This window comes from Odontesthes bonariensis, chromosome 2 (genome assembly GCF_027942865.1).
Source record: "Odontesthes bonariensis isolate fOdoBon6 chromosome 2, fOdoBon6.hap1, whole genome shotgun sequence".
Taxonomy (NCBI): domain Eukaryota; kingdom Metazoa; phylum Chordata; class Actinopteri; order Atheriniformes; family Atherinopsidae; genus Odontesthes; species Odontesthes bonariensis.
This window is the reverse complement of record NC_134507.1, coordinates 24,017,638-24,041,227: the sequence shown is the minus strand read 5'-3', so window position 1 is coordinate 24,041,227 and position 23,590 is coordinate 24,017,638. Positions and strand designations below refer to the sequence as shown.

General features: G+C 39.7%; 1 protein-coding gene across 2 annotated transcripts; it reads right to left on the bottom strand.

Annotated features, from left to right (window-relative positions):
* Positions 1-13,688: 13,688 nt before the first annotated feature.
* Positions 13,689-17,456, bottom strand: c1d (C1D nuclear receptor corepressor). Of its 2 annotated transcripts, none has more exons than XM_075480204.1 (5): positions 17,394-17,456; positions 16,989-17,130; positions 15,796-15,862; positions 14,465-14,520; positions 13,689-14,380 (listed from the first exon to the last, which is right to left on the bottom strand). In XM_075480204.1, exons 2-5 carry the CDS (start codon positions 17,124-17,126, stop codon positions 14,174-14,176), a joined length of 468 nt encoding a protein of 155 aa, XP_075336319.1. In that variant the 5' UTR covers positions 17,127-17,130; positions 17,394-17,456; the 3' UTR covers positions 13,689-14,173. The 2 variants fall into 2 exon arrangements, with proteins under 2 accessions (XP_075336319.1, XP_075336327.1); XM_075480212.1 differs by having other exon boundaries at positions 17,366-17,420.
* Between the last annotated feature and the right edge of the window lie 6,134 nt (positions 17,457-23,590).

Here is a 23,590-nt window from a genome sequence, read left to right as displayed (position 1 = left end):
CCAAAAAGAGATTCACAGACTGATAAAGATAAGAAATGTGCAGTAAGATTAAAGGGATACAAGGTAGTTTAGCGGCAGTATAGCGATCTCTATTGGTCAAACTGAAATTCTACACTGTCGTAAAAATGCCCACCTGTACACACCCACTAACTAAACATCGTGGCGAATGCTGCCATTGTGTTATTTAGTCAGTGCAGTTAGGTCATCTGATTCACAAGTGTAGACTGCCCACGTAAGATACTATAATCAGAGATTTTCTGAAGAGCGAACTCAAGATAATATGCTATAATACTGTTGCTGGAGGAAGTGGCCGGGGACAGCTCGTCTGGGTTTCTCTGCTCAGGCTGCTGTCCCCGCGACCCGATCCCCGGACAAGCGGCAGATAATGGATGTATGGATGTATGGATGGACTGTTGCTGATCTTGAATGGGATTCTTCCCTCATCATGGTGTATTCGTGGAGTGATTCCTTTGTATTAGCAGACACTTACAAAAGTTACATCTTAGACAGATGCGCGCAGGCACTACCAACATACACGCCGCAATAAACGCTCTACACTATTCCGATTACAATCACAAATTAATCAATTTTCATTTGTAGATAACAATTCTTGTTCGGATCAAAACGCTATTCTTATTCTAATCAGGTCAGTCCGTGTATTTCTGAAGCTAGGCCACGTCTCGAACTCAGGAGGAATTAGAGCACCGTCATCACCTGTCTCTTCACGATCTAAAACGCAGATCACTATGGTAGATGAACAAGATCACGCTTGGAGAAATTTCACAAAGATGGGAAGTGCCAACATCGAACGTTTCATATTCAGTCTGTGAAAGGCAGAATATGAAACGCTTGGTGTTGGCTCTTCAACGCAAGCGAACACATAGCCTACAATTACAACTAGCATACAGTACCTAGCTAAGTGCCGTAAACACAAACGACTCTTCTCACGCATCACGATACTTCAGAAGCGGGTTGCTCCTGCCGAAGTTACATATGGGAGTTTCAGCATACAGACCCCTGTTGGGAGCGAGACAGGCTTCATTCGCTTACCATTGACTTGTTTAACCTTTGTTAAACTCCTGAAGGCTATAATTTTAGGTGAAAATGCTACCTAGTGCCCCTTTAAAAGAAAAAAAAGAACACTTCCCAAACAGCCTAAATTAGTTTCACCAGCACACTGCATGCTCACTCAAGTGTGCCCGATCACATAATAAAAACAATGACTCTTTGACTCGCTATTACCACCATTTCTCATGAGCTGACATCAATTGTTTTGACTCCATCAGAAATCGAATGGAACCATACTCTTGGCGTCTCGCTTAGGTTAGCGCTGCAGCTTCAGAACCAATTCAAAACATGGCTCTCCACCAAGGCATCCACTGCTCTGCTGAGTATTATCAAATTCCCAGCGACACTTCCCTCAACGCTTAAAATGCAAAGTGAGATTGGAAGTAATATGCTCAGCTGTGTAGGACAGAGATCATTTTGATACTGTGCAAAGATTGCAAAAGCACAGGGGACGCACAAAAAGCTTCTCAGATTGTATAACTTAATCATGCATGAAAGAAGGCAATACAGAAATATTCAGGGCCTATTGAAAAACACTGAGAATTTTTCACCTCCTGCTCACCCTGTCCAAGTCATGAGCCTCACTGGCAGCGGTAGCATTGTTATGACGCCAGGCTTTTATGAGCTTTGGCTGTTCGTGTTGAAGATGGGATCCCTTTATGGCAAAATTACTGCTTTTTTGTTAAGGACCCCTGGTTACTTTAGAATTGGCGCGCTAAAATGAGACTAGATATCGCACAGTACACATTCTGCTTCACTGTTTTGCAGCAACAGCATTAAAAAAACAAAATCCTTTAACTTTTGTCTGTCATCAGACATCATTGAATCATAGTGAAAAAGAAAAAAAGCAGTGAAAGAAAGCGAATCATTCCTTGAGCTTGTTTTCAAAGCCCATCCCAGAGAACAGCTGTTGTTCATTCTGCTGGGGAAGAGCACCAAATCGTGCTGTTTTCGGCCCAAATAGCTTACGCACAATTACTCTGCCGGGGATCTGTGTGCGTTGGCATGCTGCTGCAGTTCCCCCTTTGTTTTCTTAATAATTAGCTTGTGTTTTCACAGGGGGTTTATTTGTGTGTGGGGAAGGTAGCCTTTCAAGGCTACTTAATCCACTCCCAAGTCTGTCTCTCTGTCTCTAACCCTTGCTTGATCTCGCCCAATTGCCTCTCCCTTTGCCACCCTACCTTATCCTCCGTGTTTCCCAACAATCCCGAAGGCCTGCATGATGAGTTCAGGTGTTTTAACCGAAGCTATTGTTGAAAAGTGACACCAATTTGATGTCATTGGGCTCTTCTTTCCTGGAGGGTTTGTGAATTCTAGGGGATCAGGCCAGCAGTCATGGTGAGTGTTGGGTGATTTAATGGGGGCTGGGAATATGGCCATTTCTGCTGTTTCAAACTGAAGCAATCACATAATCAGTCACTAACAGGATTCATCACTATCATGAAAAAATGAACCCTCTGTCATTCACAAGGGTTTTTTACATTAGCCTATTTCAAAGAAGCTGAATGAAATCATTTTAGGTTTTATCAACAACTTATTCCAGTTTAATCTCAGTTAAACTGAATAGAATATGTGCAAAGATCTTAGCAGAGCTTTTGTAATGTGTGCCCAACACATGAGCTCCACTGTTAAACTCACTCCCACTGTAAACATGTCAATCAATACTGCCCGTGTTTGACCAGTGGTCGATATGCTCTGTGGGAGCCAATCTCATTGATTTTCCACCTGCTCAGTCGACTCAATCACCTTGACCCCGATGGGATCTGTTCACATGGCCTGCGTTAATTAAACTGAACTGAGGACAAGCATTTGATAAAGCACACATGCACAGATAAAGACACAGTCACACATTTGGGAGCACAGCTGTTGTCAGCTGGCTCGTACACGCACATTTTACACGCTACAGAAGGAGCACTGTGACTGAGGGTCACTCGTACAATCCTTTAACCATCTGGGAAAATGGGGCTCAGGAAGGTGAATGAGTAACAATGCCGATGCTTAAGCAAATAATTAAATGTTAACAATTATTGATTTTTGGAAAAGAATAAACCCAACGTCATTATTGTTCTTAAAAATTTAAATAAAGTATGACTACAAAGACCCGCACAACAGTGTTTTTATAAATTATAGTGATCATGAAGGCGTCAGCTTTATCCAATAAAACAATCGATGCAAATTTCACACGTCAAAGCCAGCTCCTTCTTTAAAGCCTTGCTTGACTACAGAGCTCAGTCACAGGTGTGAATGTGTAAAACTATGCAAATGTACCGTTGATGCTTATTAAAAACATTATGCACAACTAGTACTATCAAAAACAACCTTAATGGCCTTAGACCACAGACAGTATTAAAAAAGTGTACATAGTTACCATTACATTACCCAGTAATGTAAACAGGAGGTTTAAAAATGAGCCAAATAAGTTATTTTGACTGAGAACCTATAATCACTTCTATAAAGTATCCCCTGCTGCATTTTCTGTTTCATTCTAAATCTGATCATATTCACAATTCAGATGTAAGATTATTTTCTCATAGACAAACCAATCTTTCTTTTTTATAAACCACAGGAGTTGCCACCGGCTGGTCATCGGATAGAATGCAGGCATAGTGCACTTCTTCATTGGCTTCATTTTTCAGACATTCATCTTTTTTGATGTAGCCTCCTTCCTAAAAAGGGAGACGAGCAGTTCTATCAAACAAGCATAAAAATTGTCATTAAAATGTGCACTCATTAACACCCCCCCCCCCCTTTCAGATTTGTAGAAAGTACAACTGAAAAAGTGCCAAATGTACAAACTGTTGACGGTGCATAGAGTCATGCTCCCCCTGCCAGGCTGAAAGTCACTAATTCATTCCCCCATAGTGCTGTGAGACACTAAATTAAATTGACTTCCAAATGGAGAAAGAGTCAGTGGAAACTGAAGTCACTTGCAAAGAATCTGGATGAAATATGATTAGATCCTTACTTCTATCCTCAACTTGGCGTGGATATCTACCAAAACCTCCATGCAAACTGATGTCAAATAATATTGATGTTTAGTAGTTGCTGAGCACCCAAAACCTATATAACATTAGTAATAAAGTTCATGGGCCACCTTTAGCGTGAATTAGAGTAAATTAGTGGACTAAATGTCTCTGTTTTATCAAGTGAAAGCAGGCTGACAAACTCTAAAAACATATTCTCACAAAAAGTGATGAGCTATCAAAATTAAACACCTTCAACAACTTCAATAGGTGATTTCCATAAGATTCTTCCTTTTTTTCTAATGATGAATTTGAGATTTGGTGATAATTAAGAGAGTAAAGGAAGAAGAATAGTGGCAGCCACTCAAATGAAGGTGTAGAGGTTATAGTTATATTCTAACCTTCACAGCATACACATTCAGGACTAATTTGTACGATGCTCAAACTCTTCTCCGACCTCAATCAAAGCAGATTTAGTTGCTTGACGCAAAAACCCACTCAGTGCAAAAGCAAACTTTTACATGAAAAAAACTAGATATGGTTTGGATATATAGACCCAAGCTGATAAAAAATGTCAAGAAAATAATCACAAAATAGAATCTATTTTATCACGCATGACTCAAATAAAAGTATTTCTATTGGTTTGTTTCTTCTGTAAACTCAGTAACCAAGAAATTAGATACAATTCTACCATGTGGTAGATGTTGTTAAAGGGTCTTTTCCTAAACCTAACCAAGTATTTTTGGTGCCTAAACCTAAACAAACAGCAAGTAATATTAGAAAATTAAAACCAAGCTAAAATCAAAGTGGACTGTGAACTAACACAAAACTTAAGTGAGGAGCAAACTAAATCAAAGTGTGAGGATAAAACACTTTGAATTGCCTTGTGCACGAATTGTGCTCTACAAATAAAATTGCCTTGCCACACACAGTCAAAAACCCCCATTCCACTGCGTGAAAGTCCTCTGTCTGCCACCCCTTCTCAAACTTCTTAAAGTGGGCCTGGCTCTTTGAAACCGTTTTCAGTCTGCAGGCACTTTGTTGTAGTTGTTTTTTGCATCCACGTTCAAGCAAACAATGGAAATTTGTGGCTGGATTTTGGTTGGAAAAAAACTCATAACAAATCATTTTCACTTATAAAAGAACTGAGAAAGAGTTTCTCTGGGAGTATATATCTATCAGTGAATGACATACACACCGCATGACCACACTAGTGCATACCCGCTGGTATACTTTCCCACTGGCTCGTGCTGTAGTTGAGGCTGTGGGAATGGGGTCACACCTGCACCGGCTGGCAAGGGTGATAAATGATGTTGCTTTAAACTCTGCAGACCGTCATTTTTGGGAGCCACTGTTTACCCTCCATTGAAGTATAATGGGGGCCTTTGAAGGTTCGAGCGTTAGGGACAGAGGCTGCCCTCTGTCTGCTGTTTTGAGAGGAGGAGAAACCAGCCCTCGATTAGCTAATGACACATTCGGCTTCGATTTGCCATAATAGGACAGAGCAGCCCTCTGACATTTAGTCTGGCATTTCCGACTCTGGCTGCTCTGCAAACTTTCTCACAGTTTTCTTTTTTTTTTTTTTTTGCCATGGTCAAATCATACAAGTCAGTTCAGTCTAGTTTAAACTCCGATCCAGTTTTCTGATGAAAAATCAAGACAAAGAAATACATATGATGTTTGGATGTCATCTAAATGTTCAAGCAACAACCCAGGTGAGCTCCCTTGCTGCCACACAAATATGCACCTTCAGTCATCGCTCAGAAGCCCTTTGACATCACATCAGACTCCAGAGCTGTCTTTTCATGCTACTTTGGAGAAGTCATGAGTGGATCCTCTTACCCCCTCTCTTATCAGATGAGGTTGCATATCTGAGTGCTCCTCCTTATTTGTCTTTTAGGCCCGAAGCAATAAAGTGACGCGAGAATGACAGTCTAGACTGCAGCTGTCTCGGGTGTGAAGCATTCCAAACCTTTCCCCGAAAAAAAACAAAACACCGTAATATCTGCCTCGTACACACACTCAAAAGCAGATTATCGCTAACACAGGTTCATATGTAAAAATAGCCTAAACAGAAACCCCACATTCAAACACGCGTGTGCAGACACGTAAAGGTAAGTTACGTATACTGTACAAACACACACACAATTTCATGGGTCTGCATGCAGAGCCACAAATACAGAAAATTCAGCCCATTGATGTCAAGCCAAGCATGAGGTGGCTGCGTATTAGATCATGATTAGCCCGTTCAGCCTGCAGCATGTGGAACGTAAGACATCCAGATTTCTTTTACATTTTTTCCAAGGGGATTTCTGCGAGTAATAACACAGAGACTTGTATTGAAAGTCTTATATCAACAGGGAGCCTCCACTCAATTCATTTTGATTATATGTTTCATGCAGATTTACAGTTATGAACAGGCGGTTATGGGTGGAGGTAGTCAATTAAGACAAAAGCAAATAACCCAGAACTTTGAACAGACTTTATGCTTTATGAATGGAAAGTTTGGTTATTAAAGTCCAACTTGAGAATTCTTTTAAACTCTCTAAACTGTGTATATGTATGTAAGTTTGACTGTTCTTTGTGAGAAAAAAAAAAAAAAAAAGCAGACATGGAAAAAGCACGAGAACACAAGTAGTCTACCTCCATAAAACTCACATAACCCCACACTAATTCATCAGTAATAAAACCCTTTTTGTTTTATTGTATCAAAAAAAGTTCTCCTCTTTCAAATCAAGCTCTTTTCCTCAGCTAACAACCTCAGGGTGAAGTTGCAACCATAACAAATGGGCTTCGATAACAACATGCAGCAGCAATCTCCTCACAGCACGGTGCATTGGGGTTGTCATTCATCACGCCACCGCAGCATAACGCTGGACTTCCACAACAATTACTTCTGTCATTAAACTCCCAGCATTGTTGTCGTTTTCTTGTGTGATAAGGGCGATTACTGGCCAAGCGAGGGCTAATCTTCTCTGATCTGCTCTGCGGTAAGAAGAAAAGCAAACCTCAGCTTGCCACTCAAGTCTGAGTGGAAAACTGGGCTGTAGTGCTGTGTTGGACTGCCTCCCTGTGGCTGCTTGGAGGAAAGCTGAATCACTACTTTAGTACAGGTTGAGCTGAGAGCTCTTTTCTGGGACTAAACACATTTTAAAAGCCAGTTTCTCCAGATTTTTAGAGACTGGAAAACTGTTTTTTGTTTTAAAAACAGAATTATTCTTTACCGTATGAACTTCATAGACAAGGAGAAACTAAAGATTTGCCTTGTTAGATTTGTTCAAACCTAACTCCAACTAACCACTATGTCTTTCTCTTATATGTATTTTAAAGGATAAGGCTGACAGCATGCTACACAGAAGTAACGTGTGCTTGTATTTGTTTGACATAGAGAGATATTTCATCCTCTCAGGCCATTTTAATGTAAGAGCATGTTGGTCCTTAATTATTTTTGACCAAATAGTCCAGTCCAACTAGAAAATTAGCGTTTGATGAACACTGACAAATACAAAAGAAAAAACAAGAAAAAATGTATTTATTTATATTTAATCTGGGAACTCTAGTTTTACAATATCTGTTGGTCTCCTGGTGAATTTGAATTGTTTTAAAAAATCTTTGAAAGTCACTTTTTCAATGTATCCTTCATTTCATTACCCCCTAATTTTTTTTAGGCTGAGTTGTTGCAGTTTTAAATCTTTTGTTTTTGACTTAAACTCATCGTTGGTTCAGATGTCCAACACTGATTTTGTACAACTGACATCGGTGTTTAAGGCACATTTGTCCTCATGGACTTCTAATTTTAAGTTGAAATATTTCTGTTAAGTTCAATCTTAAATTAGAACATCTCAACAGCTCCCTTTACTCTGTTACTCTATATCTCATGAGTTATGGGGTTAATGTTAAATTGGATAAGAAATTATTTACTGTGTATCAGCTGTAATAAGATCAACTATAACACAGAAAGTCTTGGATTTAATGTAGATATTGCGCAACACATTGTATAATCTATACAGTTCCCGAGCAGTCCAGTCATGTACAGTATATGAACACACTGCTGCTCTCACAGGCTCTTTTACTCTCTCAGGCTACATCATTCACATCATCGTAAAAGCAGAGGCCCTTCATCACTTTACAGTACCCAACGCTACCGTTAGCCCCAGGCACTCACATCAAGGCCCCCAGCCTACCGCCCCACGCAGGCCGTAAACCTCGGCTCTGAATGTGGAAGGCAAAAAGGGATGAGAGGGGTTATTGATGTGCCGTAAACCCCGTTATTTTATCATGGTGGAGAGGAAACGGCAGTAGGTGTGTGGTGCACAGAGAAGAGCAGTCTACTTGGAGCATGAGGTAAACTGTGGAGAAACAAGCGATTTTGTCTGCAAGCCTGTTTTATGTTTGTTTGCACAGAGGCATCGTGAAATGCAACAAGCACAGAACTCATTTTGCAATTTGGACAAGCATGTGAATGGTTCTGCAGTGTTATTTGATTCAGATCTATCACTAATATGTTATTCAAGACAATGAAATCATCCTAGAAAGCTGAAATGTTAACTGTTCACTATTGTATTACAATTTGGGAATTATCCTTTACATTCAGTGTATCTATTTCAAGCTTCCAAAAGTGCGTTTCGTTTGCTCTGCATATCAAAAATTGGCGTAAATTCACGATGAGAATACCTGTTAGATAAACCCCGTTATTATTTGAAGCTATGAGGGGCCCATGTTATGTTGAACAATTTATGCCCTATGCATTGGAGGTTTTATTTAGTTTTTTAACTAAAAAGCATGCAGAATGTCAGAATGAAAGCAGAGTGAAAGCTGCAGTGATAAAACTCACACGGCCTGGCATTATTTAGTAATGAAGACGTAAATCCAGCGTTTCCTAGTTGACAAAACAACACCTCATGCAGCAAGCTACATGCAACCCAATCTACCCAAGATATTCCTATAAACCTGCACGCTTGTATGCTAACATGACCCAAGCATTAGCTACCGTATGCAGAGGAAAACGAGTCTGACTTTTATATGAGGCTGGCCAGCTGCTCTCGTCTTCTTCCCCAGCTGTTGAGTCTCCCATATACACCAAACAGAGGGGACCCACAATGATATCATGCCTCTGCTCAACCTGCGACTCAGCTCCTCCTGCAAATGTATCCCTACACAGATACATTTTATATGTTATCCGTTGTGCACAAGTAAAACAAACAGACATTCAGTGACCTTGTGCATGTCTGCACAAGAAGGCCCTTTTTTTTTTTTCACACAAACACACAAAAGTCCTGAGGGTGATCATTTGTCATGTGGAGAGGAATCTTCAGTCATGCTCCTTATGCTGAGGGCCCAGACTTAAGGCATTCCTCTGAAAATTTATGTCCAAACAGCTGTGGTCTCATCCGCCTCTGCGTGGACCTACAAGAAAACGCTGTCCATGAAATTATGAAGGGGATCCAATCCATTACATACCTCCAATCAACTCCGAGTGCACATATATGCACATGTAAGCCATTTTCTGTGCGCCTTTGTACGTCTCTCAGCATGTGCAACAGTGAGTGTTTTCCTGCTTTCACAGTGTATTTGCAGCTGCTTAACTCCCCCTGCGTGTGTGAGTGTCTATGTGAGACTACGCATGTGCACGTGCACGTGCACGTTTGTGTAAAGGATTCAGAGATGGTTTTGCGTTCAGCTCTTTGATGGCTGGATGGTAGTTCTCGGGCTTTATGCATCGGAAGGCCATGGTTTAAAGGGGAAAAGCCCTGATTTCACATTGCAGCCACATGGAAGAAGAAAAAAAAAGGCGGTCTACACCAGAGGTAAACACTGGGCCACAGCGAGAGATGAGGCACTCAGACACAGAGTCAGAAACACAGTGACATCATCATAAAGCTGGCCCACACCTGGGTAAAGATGAATAATCTCAGTTTAATAACCCATTTTCAAAGCTTTATTTATCCATTATAAAAGGTCATTGAAAGCAGTTCTTCACATTTATACACGTTCAAACGTTTGATTTGCAATCACAGGCAGAGGAGCAGCTCCGACTAGATTCCAGGAAAAAGAACAACATTTAGGTACAACGAAAAAGACTGTAGATTTTTTTCCTGTAGATTACACATATGAGCAGGGGAAAGGTAAGAGTATAGAAACTCAATGAAGTGTGACGGTGATGTGTTTTAGTGAGGAGGGTTCAAGGCCTCTCTGGGTGCATGTTTTCAGCATGGCGTCACTTTCTTACCGTGTATGGCTAAACCCCGCTGGAATGTTAAGTACTGAAGTGTGGAAGAGAGCATCGGAGCGTTGCTTTCTTTTGTAATGAGCTTGTCCAGGTACTGATGCACCTATTATTCAACACTTCTGAAATAAAAAAAAGTCCAGAAATCCTAATTGGCCTGAAACCCAACAAAGACGGGTTGGAGAAAGAGAAAAAGGGGAAACCCAATTTAGACATAATGTCTCATATTCGTGCTTAACAGTTCGCTTGTTGTCTTTATGCTGCTGTTTAATATCACTAAGAAAGACAATCGCAGATTCAGCAAACAAGAAAGTATTCTGACCTGCTAAGTTTAACTCGAATTGAACAGCAATGTTACAAATGAAAGAGGCAGCAAAAAGCAGAGGGTTGGACTGAACTTCACTCTCACTTGGTGACTCTTCAAAAGAGGTAATTCGTCCCAGAGCTGGCAGGCGTGAGCTAACAAACACAAAAAACATTGTGTTCACGAGTAATCAGCAAGTTGAAAGTGGCACAAATGAAGTATGGGACTCCTGCGGCAGACAGAATGAAGATGCCATTTCTGTCCCCCCACTTATTCTGCGTTTTGCCCAGTTATTCCAAGGATAACTTGTTCCAATAGGCTCAAGTTTTCCCCACAATGCGGCCAACAATCAAGCGTTTTAAGCCTGTGGAGCCGACTCTGGCTTCTAAAACATAAAACAACGCTTTTTCATTTTCCTCCATAAGCATCATAAACAGCAAAACAAAGAAAAAAGGCACATTCTCCCTCCCTCACATGCATCATGCTAACTTCTTTAAACGAATCCAGTGTTTGAACCATTCATAAAACTAAGAAAAAGAAAAAACGCTTCACAGATATGTTCAACTTTAAGAATCGGTCCTTTTGCAACAAACACCAAATCTTTCTTTTAAACTAAAATGTTTTGATTTGACTTTTCATTTCTAGACTGGAACTGAATCATAACCTAAATACACCCTCTCCCTTCCCATTTATTCAAACAGGTCTTTTCTGAAGACATCAGAACTTTGGGTTTTTTACTACCAATGGGCTGAAAACCACCAAATGCTAACAAAGAGAGAAGCCAAAGGAAAACTAAGTGCTGCTTTATTCATGTGATTCAGTAAAAACTTACTGATATACGGTGGCTTTTCTAAAGTATCCATCAGGTTCACTTACTTTGTCTGATGAAGCACACGTTTTGAAACAAGCAGACAGCAGAAAATAAATGACAGGTGGAGAACCTTTTGAATAAATTCACATTCTTTGAAGTTTTCGGATTTTTAACATTCTGTGACTGCAGTTTAGTTTTAACATCCTCTACCTGACAACCAGCTTCAAATGATGTGATTTGTGATGTGTTGAATCAGTTGGGTTCACAAAGCAGGTTAATGCAGCCTGCTGTCAGCACACTTTATCCTTTTAAGAGACACAAGTCTGCACGGAGGCTGCGTCTCCCCTCATCCCGCCTCGAAAGGTCATTTTGGTCTGTTGCCTTTCGCTCCGAGTAACGTAAACTTCCTCACCGCAAGCTAGCTCACAAACAGCATAAATAAACAACCGCGGGACAAATCAAGAGTTTGGCGCTTATTAGGGCCACACAATTTCAACATGAGGTTTGTTTGTTCAAATTTGCTCGCGCTGTGACCTAACTCCTTTATAGTGAGCACATGTGTGGAAGAGGGCAGGAAAAGGCGAACATCACAGAGGGGAGAGCGGGGGATGGAAAAATCCATATTTTTCCAATATGCAGACAGGGCCGTTCATCAGGCAGTTTGACACACGTCTTTGAACAGAGTTAGCAACAACAACTTGGTGGAAAAAGCTTTTCAGAATTGAGACGGGAGGTTTGGCTAAACAAATGTCGTTCTTGGATGCTGCTGCAGGGGGGATGAGAATAGGAAAGATGATGAAAAGAATGAAAAGATACATTCCTACAAATCTAACTCCCTGCCTCGCCGTTTCCTGGGCTTGATTAGAGGGATGCAGTGACTTGCGGTACATTAAGATTAAGATCTCTTGTCCAGAGGGAATTACAGAAAGGAAGCTATACGAGTGGCTTTATCAAATGTGACATTGGTTTTTATGAGAGGAAGTCTCATTACAGCCTGTGCTTATTCTGTGAAGCCGCAGCTTAAGTGCTGTTTGTGATGGTTACGTAAGCCACCTTGTAATCCAGAGGTCACAGGTTTGACTGGTCTAAACTTAAAAAAAAAAAAAAAAAAAAAAAAAAGTCCTTCTTGATTTGTATTGAGTATGACATGCAGATTGACTGGGCTGGCTGTGGTTCAGTTGGTAAAACAGATTATTCACATATCACAAGGTTGGTAGTTCAATACCTCATAAAACATCTTGGAGAAACCCAAAAGGCATCATAAGTACACACTATTTACCTCACTCCTGACAGCAGCTTCTGGACTTAAAGAAACTCCCTCTTTGCTATTCAAAATGAAGCATTATGACAACATTCACCATGAACACTGGCCTCATTTTGAGTTGGTCCTTCCCATCCAGCGAAAACAGCTCTGACAAGTGTGGGCGACCAAGAACCTCTAAGGGTGCCCTGGCCTGTCTGGTAGTGGGACGATAGCCATAAACCCATTAGGTCCTGTGAGTGGTGGGGTGCGGTCGTTGTGGATTGGACTTGCTTTGCACAAAACTCATTAAATTAATATGTGTGGGGGTTTGGAGGCCAGGTGAACACATCAGACTGTGTTGTCTCAGGAGCACTTCCAAGGCAGCTAAGCCTACTGCTGATGAGGGGGTCAGGGGGCGACGAGTCGCCATTTACCTTAACCAAAAAATGTTTCGGTAGATGGAACGTGTCAAAGAAACACTGACATGAATGCTAGGATGCCGGTTTTCCCAACAGAACATTTTATCCATCAGTGGTTTTAATGACACGGCTGATCAGTGTTCGGATATATCTTCCTACAACTTTAACTGGTGATATTCTAAAATCACATGTACCATGTTGTCTAATTATTATTTGTAACACATAGAACAAGCACAAGCTTGCACTGTTGCTACTGGTAATCTTTGTTTACTCAGTTAACAATGACAAAGCCACAAAATATTTTTTTTTTTAAAAGGCAACGCCTCATTTGAATTAACTCCAGGCTTATTTTTTAGATTAAAAAAACAAAAACCAAATTGGTTACAGAAGAGTAAAAGGATGCAGTAAATGGTCTTTTTCTTTTTTGCTTCAAGGTCTTTTCACAGCAGATATTCAAAAGAAAATAACATAACACTATAAAATAAAAATGATAACATAAACAATACTTCTGGTGTATTCAGGAACAAAACCAGAACTTTAACCTGGATTAAGTTCAGCCAACTTTAAACCCATTATTTACACAGTTGGAAGCTTGTTTTGAGCAGTTACACCATTATGTGTAAAATAAATTAAAAAAACAAACAAAACACAATGTTGAGTGAATATTTTTATGAAAGGGGCAATCCTAAAATACAAAATACCACTGAAAACTGACATGTGATGCAGTGTTTGAAAAAACAAGCAAGAACAAAAAAAAAAACTTGTGATTCATAGAATCACCTTAAAATGATCAAGATTGTATAATAAAGTAAAATTACGAGCATATCTTTCAAATCTAGAGCCTTGCCAGGGTCATGTATGTTCAGCACATTCCCGGATGATGATTTATGTTGTGTTTTTTTGTAGAGTGTAAACATTTGAAGACAGCTGCAAGGCCTCGGTGCCCCAGCATCTCACTCCGAGATAAGCATCTATGGTAAACATTAAATTTAGATTTCGCTGCCTTCTGTTGTCTTTTGTGATGGTCCATCAAACAGACTCAAACCATCCTCGCAACCCGAACGGGCACTTCAGTGTTTTTCACCTCTAAATGGGAAACCTCCTGTAATCGGAGCCGACTGTGCAGATCCTCCTTCAGTTCAGCTCTGTTTCTGACGCTTCAAATGTGGAGAGTCAGAGGCTGCATCGGTGGCTTGCTTGGACGCCACCTTTTTCCTAGACTCTTTATCTTCTGGATTATACAGAGCATTCCTGACGAAGCGCGAGGCGGCTCCCTTATCCAGACGGGCAGCTTTTTTCTTGTCTGTAATCTCCTTCACTCTGTTCATGTAAGTCCGTATTCGCTCCTAATGAGCAGAGAATGATTACAGAGCAATTAGATGGTTACCATGAAGAAACAGAAAGGTGAATTAGTCAAAGAAAGTGCATACCAGCTCCTGTTTGATTCCATGTTCTCTGGGGTTAACTCCTTTTGTTACCAAGTACACTGCAAAGATGAACAAAAGACTATATCTTCACATCATGTCATCAAGAACAGGGATCCAGTACTTTTTGGGACTCTATAAAATACATTTATAAACTTTGCTGCTATGATTGTTTCCCACAATCAGAGCAAATTGCTGACAGCCTGGCTTTCCATTTGGACTGGAAGTTAGAACTCTTAGCTAGAAATGACGCCAAACTGAGCTCATCATGTTTTAGCTGCCAGTCAGAAAACAGGAGGATTTGCTCATTGTTACGGAACGCCCAATGACGAGGGTAGTTATGATAGGCTGGACGGTACTGAGTGTGCTAATAAACTGCAGCCGCATCACTAATGTTGGACTTTAGGGTTCGGGCTGGTAAGGTTCCTTCGACTTTCCAAGAAGGAAAACAAACTTTGGCCGGCATCCCAGTTGATATTTCCAAGTGTAAAATCCAAAATTTCAACCTCAGAATTCAAATGGAACCCACTAATAATAACAATATATATCTTTCAACACGACACGAGTATGAACTGCTGCAGAGCAGCGGTGGCTTAATTTAATGTACGATCAGCTTTTCAGAAGAATCCGACCGGCAGCGTTATCAAATAAAGAACAGTGCTGTTTAAACCTTCCTCCTTCAGCCTACCTCAGCGGTTGAGCTAAATGAACTAGAGAAAAAGGGTTGGAGCTCAAGCTAAAGCTTCTGCTCCACCTGACCATAGATCAATATTTCCAACTGCTCGCATTCAACACCCTTTTATTTACTACAGCGCTGTGTGCTGGTTGGTTTGCTAAAAGTTTTTACCGCAAAATGAAATTTTAAGATGAACCTCAAACTTTAAAACAGATTTTTATCTCTCAAACAGCAGTGACGATGCAGAAATGTTCTACGGGTGAAGCAAACGTCATGCTTTTCCTTGAGTAGATAACAACTACACTGTAACTGGAAAGCAATGGACCCTACACGTGCATAACACTATCTATTCAACAAGCTTAAATATGTAGAAAAGTGATATTTCCAGCTGCTTCCACTGCTATGTTTTATCTTAACATATCTGTGACTCCTTCCATCAGTGTCTGAATGAACATTTGTGGAAAAGTGACCAATATCTCCAAAAATGAAGCCATTACTTTAACATATCAATGAAGTCATTAATGTTAAGTATCTCATCTGTGAAAAGGGCTTTTAAGATGCATTCAATGACCAAAACCCTTGAAGTGCACCAGTATTAAATTAATATCGGTCATAATAAAATACTGATCAATAGATTTTAGAAACTGAATAAATAACTTACTCCAGAATAACGAATTAAGGGTGTAAGCAGACATCAGATCCAGCTTGGCTTGATCCAAAGGATCCAGCTGTCAACAAACAAAGTTTCATTTAATACCATTTAAAAAGAACACATCATACTCTTTACAAAAATGCCATTCTTTACAGTATAACAAAATATGCACAATATTATAATAGTATGTTAGGTCCTAAAAAGCCTTTTGCATCTAAAATGTTCCTTTTCAAAGTAGCTGTAAGTAGGCGCTGCAGAATAGGTTTAAATGTGTGTTCACCTTATCAAACGACCTGGTATATTTGAGTACTATAGTCTGATTCTCTATAAGGATTGTATGCCTGTATTACATGTTAAATTTTGATTTAGAGTAGGCTTAGACTTCGAGTAAGCACTGACATTACGTTAATATTTTTACACTGCTGTGGTTGAAAGCAAATTTAAATATGTGGACTGGCACAAAAAATTGCAAATATGGTCAAAACAGCTATGAAGGTTATGGGTAAAAACTACTAACCTCCCTTCATCTACAAAAGTTACTTCACTGAGGAAACTTGCTGATTTGATCAGTGGCTCAATAACTCTTCCATAACACACCTTGTACTTTGGTTCTTAGGGTTTATTCCCACGTTTTCTTTTGTATTTTGAAAAGTTGTATTTATGATGTAACAATGGCTGCACAGTGGATTATCCTGCGATTACACTATAATCAAATTCATGCTTAGATTTTACATTACAAAATGTTAAATAAATAACACGTGTTAGTATAAACCAGTCCATATATAACCAGAATGCCAACTGGGGTCTTCACAAACTTAATTTCGCTGATAAATCCTTCTTTAAAGTGCAAACAGGCACCCAGACATTTGTATGCTTTTAGGCTTTGCTTTGTGAATTTTCCAGATGTAGAAATTAGGTACATATACTCATCAGGAAAGTCAATTTCTGGCCAGATGTTAACGTGAGTGGTCCAGACTTTTTGGCAGGTCGCTAAGATCCTCGTTAAGAGCAACAGCCTTTAATTTAAGACGAGGTCCACTTCTTATACCCTCGATCCAACATCTATGTTGAATGTTTTTTGCCATTCAGGGATCACCAATTAAAGCACAGGGTCGTAGGTCCATACCATCTATTGTATCTTAATAAATTTTGCTCAAGTAAGTCACAATATAAGTTATATTAAGTCACAATGTCCACTGTACCTTTTGCAACTGGTCATTTCTGGACATTGACATCAACTTATCCAGCATGGTTTTAACAGCAGTAACCGAGGAGTCGAAGGATGTGAGCTGCTCGTCTATCTCATGCGGGTAGTCGTCGACGCTGCCTTCTGCTGCCATTTTCCTGCAAAATAATTGGTCACACGTTGTCAAAAACGTTTATTTTAGCACAAAACACCAATAACTACCCTACTCACAGCTACAACGTTAGCTAGCTGGGTGGGTACTTGTTAGCTTCCACGCGCAGCTAATAAGAAACAACCGTTAACAGAAAACTTAAATAAACTAATAATGAACATAATATGTTTGCGTAACGTTTCCATGACTTAAAAGCAAAAAAGATAAGATGGAAAATTAACCTTACGACGCCCAAAGTTTCAAATTTACCCTTTTAGCACGCTGCACGATTTCAGCCGACAGGAAATGACGTTGAAAACAACGAGATTAGCTCGTTGTAGCTTTCTCGGCTTCTACTGCCCTCTGGCGTTTGGAAGAGCGGAGTTCCTAGTAACCGCTGGTTACTTTGAAGATTTGTAGTTGAAATCGTGAGGATTCGTTATATTTGTAGATATAAGCTGCTAAATCTGCGTCCTGCATATTGTTTAGCAACCACACTGCCCTATATTAACCGTTTTTCCAGCCTTGTTCACGCAATCAGAGTGATTTTTTTCTTCTTGTGTATTTTTTTTTTTGACAACCAGTTCAAGAGAACTAAATACATAACCAAAATGCTAAAAAGGGAAAAATAAAAATCGTATTTATTTTTTTTCGTCTGAGTCGTTTGTGTACATCATCAAAATGCGTTAAAATAAACAACAACAAAAAAAAACCAATATCTCTTGAGGTAACTTGAGGGCCGTCTAGGTGCTTTCGTAACCATGGTAACTTGGAGCGTCAGCTTGATAAATGAGGAGCCGTTTAGTGCGTTTAGGATTTGGACTGCACGCACTCTGAACCAGTGGAGGCTTGAGTCATGGACAACTGTGATTTGGAGAAGCTCACCGTTTCTGCTGGGAAGCTCACTCCAGCCTTCTCAGCAGAAGTTACAGACTACAAAGTGACAGTAGAGAGCAGTGTCAACAAAGTGACTCTGGACGTGCTTACCAGTGACTGTGGAGCATCACACACGATTGTGGGTACTTTCCTGCTAAACAATAAGGTGACTTTCTCTTGGCATCATTTTCTCTCAGTTCAGTTTGAATCTTAGGTTTTGTATTTCAGCTCTCTGGTGACCGTTCCAGCACCATTGAACTGAAAGTTGGGTTGAACAGAGTGGACATTGAGGTGGTAGCTGAGGATGGCACCACAAAGAAATACAGCGTGGAAATCACCAAATTATCAGCAAAGATTGCAGAGCTCAGTAATCTGGTTTTGGATGGAGATATTCCACTTTATCCACCATTTACTACCAAAGTCTGCGAATACAATTGTAAGTACATTATCATTTGTACTACTGCCTGTCTGAGTAAAAACATAATGGAAATTTGCAATCAAAAGGTAAGGACACTGATATATAAAGATATATTTACAAATGAGAAATATATAATCAATGTAAATACATGCCCCATGGTGATGATTTCAGCAAAGTATAAGCATTTCCCGGTGTTTTGCAGGTTGCATTTCATACACTTTCAGTTTCTTTTGCACATAACTGTAAACATTCCTCCCACAGGTATTGTTCCCTTTTATTTGAACGCCGTGACACTACTTTCCAAGGTGCCAGACAGACTCATAAAAGTTACCGTAAATGGTAAGAGCATGTCCGAACCGGTCCCACTGAATTTTGGAGATACTATGGTGGAGGTCTCAGTCTGTTCAGCAGATGGCACTATTTCACAGGTATGATGAAAACATGGTTAGATTACTTCTTATCACCAGATAAGCAGTCTTTCAAGGCAATTTTTGGCTGTATTTTTACATGTTTATCAATGTAAAATGTTATAATTATATATCATAAACATGTGTGTCTTCATAGCCTTTCAGTATGCCTCATTAACCTCGAAGGAAACATACTAATTCTGCACTTTAAAGTTTCATACTCTTAGTTGCTCCACATCAATAAATAACAGACTATAAGGGGAATTTTAGGAGTGTAACACCTTTGGTTCATTCAAGTTTGATAGGGTCTCGCTGTGCTGCTGCACCGAACTATTTATTATTGAGTAATGCTCGTCTAACTCTGTCAGGTGTACACCGTGTTGGTGACTCGAGAGCTGATTCCCATGGCTGTGACCTTCGCTGATGGGAAGCAGCAGCTGGACTACGAATGTCCAGTGTCCCTGAATGCATTTTACAGGCCTGTGTCTGTCAACCGCAGGTGCGACCCAATGAGCAGATTTAGTGATTATTATTAGTCATTATTGCTATCATATAACTGGTAAAATACACAGTTTATTCACCTGTGAATTCATTTGTGATTTTCTTATCCCTCGGTTTAGAGATTTTGAGTCATTCTAATCAATTATAGCCTTTAAATGATATCTTTTTTTTTTTTTTTTAAAGAAGCCATATATTATGCATACTGTTTTTCCCCTTTCTTCAAGTGTGGCTACTTTTGTGCATGTGGAAGGTTAGCAAAACTACAAAACCCGAAATCTGCAACAATCTCTCAAGGTTCAGGTTATCTCTATCATCCAAAATGGGCGCTTTGCTCTACAGCCAGCAGTAAAATACAACCACTAATACCAACAGAGATTATAGTTCAATATGGTCATTTATAAGACTAATGACAGCAGGAATTAATAACTTTTTGAACCAAGTCGTTCTGCGTCTTGGCACAATATACTGTATCTACAGCCTGAAGAAAGCAATACAAACTCACTATGTTCCAGCGGTTTTCCTGCACACCTTTATGATACACTGGAAGCCATTGTTTTATCTAACAGAAAGTGACCAGAGCTAAAACACCTGTCATAAAGGTGGTTTCAACACTAAATCTTCTGATAAAAATGCATACATCATTGTGCTTTACTCACACAACTCAAAGCCCAATTTCCTGTCAATTACAGCATGAACTTGAATGTCCATCTGAACAATAAATGCATATTTCTTTGTTGTTTGCCACATTAATGTGAAAGAAGGATAAATAGCACCGGTTGATGAAATCGTTCACAACAGGACCACTTTCAGAGTGGAAATCAATAACAGAATCATCAGTAAATTTGATAATGCGGTACTGTTCATGGTGACGTTAGGGGTCATTTCAAATCCACTGGGTCTGTACTGTACAGTATTAAACACATCAGTGATTTTTCAGGCTTTTCTTCCTGGGCTACATGACGTCTCCATTAAACATGCATGCTTAAGTCTTGCCTCGTGGCTCATTTGACAAAACTTCAAACAAAGAATGCGCAGCTGTCTTGAAATCCACAGATTTCTATACAGTCAGCTGACCAACTGCAGCAGATTGGGTCTTGAAGGGACAGGCCGAGGTTGATTAGAAGTGCTTCAGTAATCTTTAGTACATGTACATTAACAACAAAACGGGGAAACCACAAAATGAAATTCCGAATTAGAGGAGAATATGGGCTCTTTAAAAACCAGAATGCGGCGAAGCAGCTCACGTGCAACACACGCTCTGCCTTCTGCTACATTGCACAGCAAATACCAACCAGATCAAAGTAGTTCTCTTGTTTATTTGCAGTAACCCAAAGAGCATCTTCTCGAGGCCTTATATTGAGATGCTGGCACGAAGATCAAAAGTCGACCCGCTTAGTGATTGTCCTCTGGGAGACGGCTGGAAGGCCCCTGAACTGGACCTTGATAAGAAGATGTCGACCGCTCCGGTTATGTGTTTCTTTAGTTACAGAGGTAAAGTTTGGAGTATCAGCCTCTTAGAAAAAAGATTTATCTGAAGCAGAGCTGCTTTGTTTGTTAAGGTGAAGGTTTGTAGAGTAATGTTCTGCCCTAAGGCCAAGCAAAAAGCAAGTGGTTCTGACATCTGGTAATAAATAATAAAGAAGTCATTCACCTTTTTAGAAATATTAAATCATTTCTCTCCCCAGAGTAACTACTACGAATGCTTGTACCAAAACGTGTTGATATGCTAGGTGCACTCTACCTAACCTCTCAACTGTCCTGATTACCCAGCCTATACTATCATGTAACATGATGGCACTGTGGACAAAGATTATGTTGCTGTAATGAAAGGGATGTTATTACTTAACTAAAACGTCATGTGACTGCAGGCTATGGGATTTTTATCAGGCTTTTCTGTCCAACAAAGGTTTTGCTGCTCTGTCATACCTGCATTTGTGCGTCATGAAGACTTCTCTCAATGTTTAGTTAAGTTGCTGGTTTGGATAACTGACTGCGGTAAAAGGAAAATTATTCTTTCATTTCCGACTGCATTGGAGTAGTATTCACATTTATGCGTGTTTTTTTTTTGTGCCTGTGACGTTTCTTTTTAACAAAGGATGCGACAGAGTGATGGAACTATCAGAGCTGGGGTCACACTCTCTGGACTGTCCACACAAACCCACGGGGGACCTCGATTCAAAGGTTAGGATGAAAGATTAAGCAGCGTTCAGCTTTGGCAGAATTGCAGCTATTGACCTTGACTCTGCTCATCCTTTATTTACAAGTCAGAGCTCCTTTCACAATCACTAAGTGCCTAAAATAAAAAAAAAGGAATGTTTTTGAGTAAAAGCAACTTGTCATTTCTTGCAGGATGTAACAGAGACGGATTGGTATAAGGAGCACTTTGCTTCATCGAGCTATTTGGAGATTGAGACAAACCATGTTTGTGAGGTAATTAACTGTTACTTTGTATTTTCAGTGAACAGTTGGTTGATTTTCTGGTCGGTTCCTCTGCCGATGGCAAGTAGATTCAGCTAAATTTACCAGGCAAAAGAATATTTTTTAACCTGTAATAAAACTGCATTGTGTATTATTTGACAAAAAGCATCTCTACAAAGAAACAATTACTAACATAAGCATCAGACATACAGCTTTCATCCTGAAAAAAAGGAGAAAACCCTCAGGGAATTAGAAGCTGCTCTAATTAGATTAACCGATGCCACAGTAAGAGTCTCCTTTCTTTCAGCTAGAACACTGAAAAAAGATGGGTCATTTCAATGATTTATTGATACTTTGTCAATTTCTTGTCTGCCAAACCCCAAACATACCAACAGTTGCTAAAATACATTTTTAACCCATTTCTCTATCACATACAGGGTAAATACAGCTAAATCTAATTAATTTTTTCCCTGCCAGGAAAAAGGAAAATAGCTGTATCAATACACTGAAACGTGCAAATACAGCTCGTTTGTACAGCTCTTAACAAGCTTCACAGTCATTATTTGGTTTGAGCTTTATTCTCCAACCCTCTTAGACAAGCTTTCTGTCCTTTCTTTAAGGAGTCTCAGGAATAGTTCTCCAGAATTCTTGAAGGACATCCCAAAGCTCTTCTTTGGATGTGGGCTGCCTTTTGTTCTGTTCTCTGCCAACATGATCCCACACTGCTTCAGTAATGTTGAGGTCCGGGCTCTGGGGAGAATTCATCCCTCCATCAGACCTGTTGCCACTGATTTACAGTCCACTTCTTGTGTCATTTGGTATAGCTCAGCCTTTTATTCCCTATTTCCCTTTCTTAAGAATGGCTTCTTGATAGAAATGCATTTTTTCCTCCACTTCACCAGTTTTGTCAAATGTTTTAAGGACACACTGCACACCATGCTGAGATATGCCAAGTTTTCAGCTAACAGCTCTTTGGGAATCACCTTGTTGGTGCAAAAATACTATTTCATGTCTGTCAAACTGTGTTACCGTTGGCATTTTATACAATTTAAGGTTATTTTCTAACCTGTCTGTTATGTGTAGACACAACACTGGTTCAGACGTTGAGTTTTTATGCCCGAGTGATTCGTAGGACTTGAAAATTAATGAAAAAGCAGCCAATGTCCAAGGAAAAACTTTGGAAGACCTTCAGAGAAGCCTGGAGAACTATTGCCTTTCAGTTATTGAGGCAAAATCAAAAATATTTTTAAAAACCCTTTTTTACACTTTAAATACCCATTCTTTTTTTTTTAACATAATGAACTCTTTGTACAAACAATACTGTATTTTCTTTACCAACCATTATATCAGGGATAAATATGTGACTATGCTCTTTTTCTCTGTTCATGTAAAGCTTTATGAATTATGTTTCAGAAGATTTAGCATCATCATATTCTTTATTGCCACATGTAGGATTGTAAATAAGAATGACCTAATATTATACAGTTTGCACCACTTGTTTAAGCTTTGCTGCTTGGCTTGTTGTATGTGTTTACTACAGATGCGTAACTGGGAGAAAAGACTGCAAATGACGGCAGAAGAAGAGAATGCGGATAAACTGCGCGCAGTGGCCAAGGAGCATCTGGAACACTACAGGAAACAACTTCCAAAACCAGGCACATTTTTCAAACCAAGAGTATAGGCTCAGAAATCCCACAAAAGTCAACTGTAAAAGTTTGGTGGCAACCAGTTTGATACAATTTGATTCTGCCCCCAAAACGTGCAATACACCCCGCTGACTTCTCATCTAATTTTTTTCATATGCTATATCTGTCTGTGAGTGTAAAATCAAAAGAAAATGAGGGTCA